Raw genomic sequence first — 10,685 nt, 5'->3', positions numbered from 1 at the left:
TAAGATTCCGAGATTTTCTTACATAAATAGTTACAATAATAATTTAAAGGCTAATTATCTATAAATAAAAATGAATCCATTTAACCCGTAGTCACGCCATCACGCGTGAACGGCTGGACATGGGACGATGGACCGATTTCACTATTGATTTTTTATGTGTTTGATAATGTCAGGAAATGGTTCATAGGACATAAAAAATTTAAAAATTGCACGGAATATTAGAAAAAGGGGTAGGAGTAGTTGAAAGTTTACATCGAGTTTCACGCGGATGAAGTCGCGGGCGTCCGCTAGTTAGTAATAATAATTCACGAATGACAATTATTATCAATAATTAGTCGTAGTCTCAGACCAATTATTGTATAGGACCTGCCTCGCTAGACGTTACTTTTCTGTCAAAGTATACGATCTAATGCGATTTTAAATACTGTCTCTATATAATCGATGTTAAATAGTTGTAATCGTGTTCGTCGGTTAAAGAGCTCCGTAAAAATTCCTTTTTGTGTAATTGAATTGTGTAAAAAAGATTTTACACAATTCAATTACACAAAAAGGAATTTTTACGGATTTTTAAGATATATACCAAATCAAAGCTCGTTTTCCTCAGAAAATGACAGACAATTTTGTTCGTGACTATGAGTGCGATACAGGTCCTGCTATAATTGGTCTGAGGTCGTAGTCGTAGACAGGTCTACGGCAAGGATTTTTTCGTCTGTGGGTAAGGACGTTGCTTTGGTCTACGGTTGGTTGGCTGTCAGTCTGTCATTATTTTCAAATGTCAATTTGACAGGAAGACAGTGACACTTCGATATGCCCAAAACTTTTTATTCTGAATGAGGTATCTTTTTCAAGGAGCTTACAAAATTCCATCGTATTTCATATAAATTAGGATAGCTATTTTATAGCCTGGACCATAATACTCATACAGAATGATGGGCGATGTTGATAAATGGATTGAAATCGCAAAGAGATGTAAATATCTACCCGAAGACGATCTTCGGGAGCTTTGTAATATCGTTTGCGATCTGTTATTGGAGGAGCCGAATGTACAACCGGTGCAGACACCTGTAACTGTGTGCGGAGACATTCATGGCCAGGTATAAAGGATTTTTGTTAATTATCATAAATGTTCATGGTCATTCTAGTACCTACCTAATTGTTTTAAAATACTTTAGTTTAGAGACAAATACTCTCTTCTTACTACATTGAAAAAGGTATTCTATGAAATAAGCAGATAAATATTACTCAATTTTGTAAAAAGAGAATATTATACTACTTTGTATGATGTCAATAAAGGATAAATTGATAGTTAATTCTTCTAGCTTCCATCTTTTGGCTGGTGGGAGGCTTCGGCCGTGGCTAGTTGCCACCCTACCGGCAAAGACGTACCGCCAAGCGATTTAGCGTTCCGGTACGATGCCATGTAGAAACCGAAAGGAGTGTGGATTTTCATCCTCCTCCTAACAAGTTAGCCCGCTTCCATCTTAGACTGCATCATCACTTACCATCAGGTGAGATTGTAGTCAAGGGCTAAACTTGTAAAGAATAAAAAAAAAAAAAAACAGGAAGTAAAACTGTAAAGTTGTCATCAATTGTAAATTATAACACTGTATGAATTTTTTTTAAAAGAGCAACTGTTGAGTTTCTTGCCGGTTTCTTCTCAACAGAACCTGCGTACCAAATCAGTGCAGAATCTTTACAAATAGTCAACTGACATATTAAAAGTTCTTGTAAACTGAGCCTACTTGAAATAAATGAATTTTGAATATTGAATGTTCTTTTCAGTTTTATGACTTAGAGGAACTGTTTCATATAGGCGGTCAGGTTCCTGATACTCAATATATATTTATGGGAGATTATGTAGACAGAGGGTACTATAGTCTTGAAACACTTACCCTGCTTATGGCACTAAAAGCACGGTACCCTGATAGGTAAGTGATTTTGATATTGTCTTATAGGTTTGAGAAAATAATTACTATTTGTGCTGTGCTGTGCTGAAATTTAACATTTATTCTATATTAATGTGCATACTCAATGTGTGCTGTGTAGCGTTTACTTACAAAAAAATTAAAAATGAAGGTAGAAAATGCACGTTATTTCATAACTTTATGTATTGTTTTTTAACAAAATGTTATTAAAAATATATTAACCCTCACTTGTTTGTTGGTAAACAGAGCACATGTATTGATTTTGAAAGTGTTGTTTAAAAGCAGATCTTATGTCCAAATCTATAGTGACATAATAGTCAAAAACATTAAGCTTTTGATGCAGCTGCAAAATTTACCATTTCTAGCCTGACAGTGACACATTCTTATAGCCTGGTGATGGGTTCAAATGTACTGTTTCAACAAATCAAGGCTTTTAGTTGGATGCACACAACGATGTGGTCCGTATGGTCCATATATGGAGCATATGCTTAATATATATGCATATGCCATATATTGAGCATTTCAGTAATGTAATCGCCGTGTTGACCGCTTTTAAATTTACATATTGTTAACAAATAGTGTAGGAAATAGTAGTCTGTGACAGATATGACGTTGCTTGATCTTGTGTTGGCTTCAGTGTGCTTGTGGTATTCGAGCCGTCCATAGCTCTTGTTGTGTAATTCTTTATGGGTTACTTGGGACAGGCGGCAAAGGATCCTTTAACCCTACACACGTCGTTCACAAGTGTGTGACTCCACTCAAGGTCATTCTCTGCTATTGGTCTTATTTTGGTTACAGTTTGATTTGTTAATTAAGTTATCCTGACAAGTGTTGTGACCTTTGTTCGACATTATATATAGTGGCTTTATATATTTAATAATAATTTAAAATAAAAATATATAAAATAATAATTTTATATATTTTTATTTTATATATTTAATCACTAGAGCCTATAATAGTACTAAGTTTTAACAATTTATTCTTATTAAATGTTTTACATGTCACTACAATACACTGTGCCTGTTATTATGAGGAACATTCATTGCAAGGTCTATTGATATTTTAAAGGGTTTTATGTAGCTATTGACAAGTGGTTGTTGAACCAATCACTGTTTTCTGCTTAATGAAAAATTTGCATTTATAAAAAGTGTGTTTTATGCAACATGCTAGTATGGTGGTGTGATTATTTATCTATGCATATTTTAAATCATAATCATTAATTTGGTCAAGTTATAAACTGATGGATTAATTTAGTAATTATTTATTGTGATATTTTAAAATTTATTTACTTTAACATTTCAGGATAGTTCTGCTTAGAGGGAATCATGAAACATGTCAAATAACAAAGGTTTATGGCTTTTATGATGAGTGTCTGAACAAGTATGGCAATGCAAACGCATGGAAGGATTGCTGCAGAGTTTTTGACTTGCTTGCAGTGGCAGCTGTAAGTATTAAAATGCTGTAGCCTAAAACACATTTCATATTCAGACCTCCATTGCTGGATATAGGCCACTTGTATGGGCAATAAAATCTCTTATAAATAAAGCGACCAATTTGACACATTGTAATTTGTAGCTCACAGTAAAATTCAGTTTATTAATTACATTTGTATATGTATATTGACTTGACTTAATTTTACAATATACACTTTTGTTAATATTTAAAAAGCTGAAGAGTTTGTTTGTTTGATTGAACAAGCTAATCTCAGGAACTACTGGTCCAATTTGAAAAATTCTTTACGTGTTAGATAGCCCATTTATCGAAGAAGGCTATAGGCTATATATTATCCCCGTTTTCCTAACTAACAGAACGGGAACCATGCGGGTAAAACCGTGCAGCGTCAGCTAGTCACTCATAAAAATAAACTTTTTATATAACTTTAATTTTACAGTTAATTGACGAAACAGTATTGTGTGTCCATGGAGGTCTATCTCCAGAAATTTCAATGTTAGATCAGATCCGATGTATTGACAGAAATCAGCAAATACCTCACAAAGGTGCCTTTTGTGACTTGCTGTGGTCAGACCCTGCAGATGTCAAGTTATGGTAAGTTTTTTACTTTTGGGCAAATGTCATATTTTCCATTGTACTTTATTATTTTCATGATGCAGTAATATTGCATAAAATTAAAAAAAAAAAACAAGTTAGCTGCTTTAAGGTATTGTTGGTAGAAAGGTAAAATAATCAACCGAAACAATTTTTCTCACATGTTGTTATCGATACTAATATTATATTATAAAGAAGAAAGATTTGATTGTTTGTTTATTTGCATTGGATAGGCTCCGAAATTACTGAACCGATTTTTAAAATTGTTCCACTATTGGGAAGCTACACTATCCACAAATGCTATAGGATGTATATATTTTATCCCCGTAATCCTACGGGGAAATTTCTTTTAACAAGGACAACAATAAAGCAGAGGTGGAAAGAAGAGCAAATATAGCATGGAAAAAGTTCTGGGCTCATAAAGAAATTTTCAAGGGAAATTACACTGTTAACTTAAAAAGGGTTGTAATGGAGACAACTATTCTACCTTCCCTAACCTACGCCTGCCAAACATGGGTCTACAACACAAGTTCGAGGCATAAACTCATCACCACACAACGTGCAATGGAAAGGAGCATCTTGAAACTAAAAAAAGCTGACAAAATAAACAGTATGATTATTAGGAATAAAACTAATCTCACAGATGCTCTGGACCATGCACAAAGACTTAAGTGGAGATGGGCAGGCCACCTTGGCAGGCTAAAGGACAAACGGTGGACTAAGAAAATTACCTACTGGAAAGGTCCACTTGGTAAAAGGAAGGTAGGAAGGCCTATAGGAATGTGGGTGGACGACATTACCGCAGTGGCTGGCCAAGGTTGGATGGAACTCACAAAAGAAAGGGACAAATGGAAAAAGATGGAGGAGGCTTATACCCGAAGGGGCCCATTAATAACTAGTACATAAATTAATTATTTAGATAAATATATAGATTAGTTAGAATTTAGAATAGTTTTAAGATATTGTTAAGTACTATCTAAATGGGAAAAATAAAGCTTATTATTATTATTATAATCCTACGGGAACGGGAACTACGCGGGTGAAACCTTGCAGCATCTGCTAGTTTATTCTTTTTTTTTATTCTTTACAAGTTAGCCCTTGACAATCTCACCTGATGGTAAGTGCTGATGCAACCTAACATGGAAGCGGGTTATCTACACGGTGTCATACCGGAATGCTAAATAGCTTGGCGGTGGCCAGTGGGTGGTAACTAGCCACGGCTGAAGCCAGACCTGTATCAATTAAGAAATCCTCAATCAGCCCAGCAGGGGAGGCGTCAAGAATGAATAAATGCAATAAATGAATGCTTCTTTTTTATGATAGTTAAGGTTGATGGGCAAGTAAATCTATAATATAAATATTTTAATTTATTTTTTTACTCCTAGGTCTGTTAGCCCCAGAGGAGCTGGTTGGCTATTTGGCGGCTATGTCACAGAGCTTTTTATGAATTACAATGATTTGAATTTAATATGTAGAGCGCATCAACTTGTAAATGAAGGTATGTTTACATTATTTACTGAGATAGCTACTATACAATTTATACTTCTACTACTCAAGTACTTAATATTATAAATGTGAAAGTGTCTACCTTTTCACAGCTAAACCACTGAACCGATTTGAATGAAATTTGGTGTAGAGATAAATTGGACCTTGGAAAAGGCTGGTTTTATCTTACAAAAATCTGTGGTTCCTGTGGGATTTGTAAAAAGCCAATATCACGCGTACGTAGTCGCGGGCGTCCGCTAATAAATTATATCTTCACAAATGACTTAGACTACACTAACACTTATTATATTACTAATGATCGCAACTTCGTCTGCGTGGAACTCTGTTTTTATACCGTTTTTCCTTACCTACCGACCAACACAGCCAAAAGAACTTAAACTGATCCCTATAAAATAATATGGTCACCCATATTTCAATAAAACAAACCAAAGTTGGTCCATTTTGTCTATATATGCGAAAACCTCATGATAATCTTGCTGTCCTTCCAATGTCTATAGATTCAACTTATAGGTTTTAATAATTGAGGATGTTTTAACAAAATTCTTACTAATAAAATACTAAATTGCAAACATAAATTTTCATTAATTATATGCATTTTAAAATCAAGAGTTTTTTCAGGTTACAAATACATGTTTGATAAGCGATTAGTCACAGTGTGGTCAGCTCCAAATTATTGCTACCGATGTGGTAATGTGGCTTCAATATTGGAGTTCAAGACAGTAAATGACAGAAACGCAAAGATCTTTCAAGCCGTGCCTGATAGTGAAAGAGAAGTACCGCCTCAGCATACAACACCATATTTTCTATAATTTAAGCTTATTGTAAAATAAATATTCCAAATAATTATGTATACCAGAATTTTGTATAGTAAATTGTTACATATAGACAATATTTTATTTTTCTATCCTTTGCTATTGTTAGTGAACAACAGTGGCTTGCACTTGATACACGCAAGAATGCATTGCCTACCCTGAGGACTAATTAATTAAAAAATCATTATTGGCGAAGGGATCTTTCGTTTAGTATCATTTGTAGGAATAGTCCCAGTCAAATTAACTTTTGCACGCTACTGAAAAGCCTAGTTATAAAATAATCATTAAATGGCACACAACAGTGCAAGGCCTCTTTATTGGAGTGGCGCTTATTGACAGCCTCCGTGAGGTAGAGGTAGATTTACAAGATGGAGGTCGCTTGGTTTCGATCGCTGGCTGGGCCGATTGAGGTTTTCTTAATAGGTCCAGGTCTGGCTGGTGGGAGGCTTCTGCCGTGGCTAGTTACCACTTTACCGGCAACCGATTTAGCGAACCGGTACGATGTGTAGAAAACGAAAAGGGTGTAGATTTTCATCCTCCTAACAAGTTAGCCCGCTTCCATCTTAGATCATGACTTATGATCTAAAGGTGGGATTGTAATGGAAAAAAAGAGAGATGATTGGAACCCACCATACTGTTCTAATATAGGATGGCTGACTTAAAGTGATGTTTGTCTATGTAACAATCAATAATACACGATAATAAAAATCAGCGCAAATTGCATAAGGTACACTCCTAGGTATGGTGTGTACATCTCCAACTTCCCATCGGTGCTAATGTGATTTTCTTAGAAAAAAAACTCAATATTTATAACCAACTTCAAAAAAGGAGGAGGTTCTCAATTCGACGCGTATGTTCTTTTTTGTTAGATACCTCAAAACTTCGTAATTTTTTAACCGATTTTGAAAATTCTTTTTTGTTTGAAAAAGTATACTTCCGGATTGGTCTCATTTAATGTTCACGAAAATCGGTTTAGTAGTTTTGTGTTAAAATGAAAATAACGAAATTTCCCGTACTGTGGCGCTATCTACTATGCTAGGACACACTAAAAACAACGTCATTGGCAGTTTTTGTGATTTTGAAGTAGGTTTAATTTTTTAAAAAGATATTTATTGACCTCATAACATAATCGGAAATCTACCTCATAAAATAATAAAATCAAAACACTTTAAAGAAAATGTTTTATTTGTGAAAGTTACAATGAGGTATAAATCTCTTATTTTTTGAGTAACCCAAAACAATCTCCACAATTCACAAGTAAAAAATTGTGTTCATCAATACTTTATAATTTCAGCTAAATTATTGTTTTAGTCTCTATTGTAATCGAAAGTGTAATCAAAGTAGGACTGATCAAAACTCTGCACCCGCACATAACCATCTTCACCGCCCGATGCAAAACTCTTGCCATCAGGATGGAATGACAAACTGTTGATGGGTCCAAAGTGACCCTTGACACGACCAAATTCTTCTTCAAAGACAAGATGGAAGAAACGGGCATCAAACTTTCCTTGTCTTGTTGACGTTGTGGTTACTTCCATGGCGTCTTGACCACCACCGAGTACCACATGGTCTAAAATGGGACTGAGGGCTGCAGAGTTAACTGGACGTTCAGTTTTGTATTCCTTGAGCAGCTCAAGGGAGCTAGTGTCAAATAGTTTGGCAGTTTGATCCTTGGATGCTGTTATGAACATGGTGCCGTCACGAGATAGCTGCATATCGTTGATCTGATGTGTATGCTCTTTGATTGAATGCAGTTTTTTGCCAGTCTGTAAACAATTGTTTAGGTATGTTATAGTAAAATGACGTCTGAAAATATGTCAAGAAAATTTATAGTGAGTATTTTCTACAAATTGGGATATGGGCCAGCGTGGTGGACTAAGGCCTCTCATACGAGAGGAGATTTGTGCTCAGCAGTGAGCCGAATATGGGTTAACAATGATGATGATTCTCTATAAATTTTTTAAAGATATTTAAAGATGCATTAATCCACACACAGACATACCAGTGCACCAGAGATACAATAATTACAGATTTAATTTATGGCTTTCTAAAGTGAAAATTAAAATTATGAAACTAATAAAGTTAAAAAAAAAACATACTCGTAAATCCCATTGGATCAAATCACCAGCTTCGTGACCAGTGATGATGGTCTCATCCAGGGTTCCCCACAGCATTGATGTAACTTTTGAGTCTGTAATTTCCCATTTTAATATTGGTGCTTGAGATGATAAGGAGTCATCAATTGTCCTTGTATCTATTATGAACACCTGTGAGCATAAGAAAGCTATTAGAAAAGGCTATTATTTATAGTAAGTAGTCTACCAGCTTTAGTGCTAGTCTACAATATTTACTAAAAAAACAGTCATTAAAAGATGCTATATCATAAAATTTAATATAATTAAGTTATTATTTGCCCACCAGAACCAAAAGCAGTGCTTACAACTGACCATCAATTAAATAGTGCTAGGAGTATCCAGAAATGTATAACCTATATAATTTTACCTAAAAATACAGGGCATAGGCCTAAAATAACAAAATTACCATGACATATCTTGTAAAAATAAAAAAACATATCTGAAATATTGGCCAAAACTGATGTATTGCTGTTTAATTGTGATGTGAGAAAAGAGAGTGCATTTTAGGTCTGCCGCTACTGGTTGACAATGCAATTCTCCACAACATTTTTTTAAAGATTCTCCAATATAGGAGTCAAATGTGTATTTAAAAAAAGGATTTTCTAAATTTGTCTACAAATTATGGAAATATCACTGGACATACATATAGCGAAATGTAGAACCTCATCTGTTTTGGAAGTCAGTTAAAAGTTGATTATATTTACCACAAAGTTTATGCAGGAAATAGCAAAATAGAAGTTATTAGTTTATTATTAGTTTATTATTAGTTTATTGTAAAGATGTTTTTACTAAAATTTATAGTCTCACCTCGCAAGGATGTCCCATAGCCTTGTCAGTAGTGTAAGCCCCTTGGTAGGCACTAAAACTGAAGTTACATGTTCTCACTGAAGAGTTTGTCTTGATTGTGGCAATGTTTTTACCTGTCTCCAAATCCCATAATCTACAATAATGTAATATATTTGTTATTGTACATCAAGCAATTATGAACACACTAAAGTCATCGTTTACACCTTAATATCTAAATGGTAAAGGGCCATAACTCATCACAGAGAGGCAGCAGTTTGATCCCAGCCTCTGAACTGTTGCCATATACTACAGTAAAATACTGTAATCTTTGTTTGTGAAAAGATGGCGATTGTAACACAAAATCTTTTAAAGATTTTAGTGCAACTGCCGCTTCAACCTATATTTGTATGAAAATTGTTTTTAGCTTAAAAATTATATGATTTAAGGCTGCTACATGGAAACAGATTAAAACAGTAGTTCTGGTTAAGTAGATTTAGCAGTTTCAGTTCACTCAATTACACTAAAACGAACATATTTGAAATGACTGGTTGTTTACTAGAAATACACACTCCTAAAGCAGTCTACTCCGTATAGTTAAAGTGGAACAGGATTATTAGTCATGTTTAAAAAATATGAATAAGTTTATTTCCTACACAATATATTAGAAAGAAAAAAATCATATTCTCTCACACACAAGACAAGACATTTTATTTGCAAATCTATGTGTTGAGGAGTCATGGTAACATTTTTATTATGAGGGGAGTGCAGCATATTTATCGGCGTGATCGCTCGATCTTGAGCAGTTTACTCACATTTAATTACTCCGTTTTTATCAGCGAACTCAGACAATGGTTAAGAAGCTATTGCACTAAACTTCTATAAAATATTTCAAATATGTACCTGCAAGAACTGTCACCACCGCCAGTGATAAGATGAATGGTTTCCCAGTCGACATCTAGACACCAAACCACACCACCATGCCCGTTGAAAGTGCCTAGGCGTTCTCCATTTAGTGACCACCACACATTGGGCTTAGAGTCCTTCGCCACGGAAAATAGTAGGTCTCCTTCCCGATTATACTTGATTTGGGTTATGGCACGCTCGTGCCCTTGCAGCATCAAAGGTTTCTGCATAAAACATGATCCAAATTTTATGTTATTTCGGCGTAATTTTACTTACCTATATTAGATAGAATGACAATTGCAACAAGGTGTAAGATAACTTACCATGTTTTAAGCTTTATTTTACAAATTATAGGCACAAAATCATAAAATACTGAATAATTTATTGGCAATTGGCATGTGGCGGTACATTTATTTGACGTACGAAACGAAAGAAAAGAATTGTCATCCTTTGACATCGCTTTGACGTTAACCACAGAGAACATTGAACATACGTACTACGTTCGAAAAAGAAAGAATGAAGAAAAAGCAACACGAAAAAATTCTTATTATATATTCCTATTCTTCGATTTG

At 34.6% G+C, this 10,685-nt stretch overlaps 2 protein-coding genes across 2 annotated transcripts; one reads left to right on the top strand and one right to left on the bottom strand.

Annotated features, from left to right (window-relative positions):
* Positions 1-800: 800 nt before the first annotated feature.
* LOC112055312 (serine/threonine-protein phosphatase 6 catalytic subunit) lies at positions 801-6,366 on the top strand. The gene is made up of 6 exons (XM_052891443.1): positions 801-1,094; positions 1,783-1,928; positions 3,228-3,369; positions 3,817-3,971; positions 5,357-5,469; positions 6,096-6,366. Exons 1-6 carry the CDS (start codon positions 927-929, stop codon positions 6,284-6,286), a joined length of 915 nt encoding a protein of 304 aa, XP_052747403.1. The 5' UTR covers positions 801-926; the 3' UTR covers positions 6,287-6,366.
* Positions 6,367-7,452: 1,086 nt separating this feature from the next.
* On the bottom strand, positions 7,453-10,573 carry LOC112055316 (eukaryotic translation initiation factor 3 subunit I). The gene is made up of 5 exons (XM_024095375.2): positions 10,437-10,573; positions 10,111-10,337; positions 9,232-9,364; positions 8,389-8,556; positions 7,453-8,055 (listed from the first exon to the last, which is right to left on the bottom strand). The coding sequence occupies exons 1-5, from the start codon at positions 10,437-10,439 to the stop codon at positions 7,597-7,599; spliced, it is 990 nt and encodes a 329-aa protein (XP_023951143.1). The 5' UTR covers positions 10,440-10,573; the 3' UTR covers positions 7,453-7,596.
* Positions 10,574-10,685: the final 112 nt, after the last annotated feature.

This window comes from Bicyclus anynana, chromosome 4 (assembly GCF_947172395.1).
Source record: "Bicyclus anynana chromosome 4, ilBicAnyn1.1, whole genome shotgun sequence".
In the NCBI taxonomy this organism is placed as follows: Eukaryota; Metazoa; Arthropoda; class Insecta; order Lepidoptera; family Nymphalidae; genus Bicyclus; species Bicyclus anynana.
The sequence above is the reverse complement of the archived record's forward strand: the minus strand, read 5'-3'. Positions and strand labels throughout refer to the sequence as shown.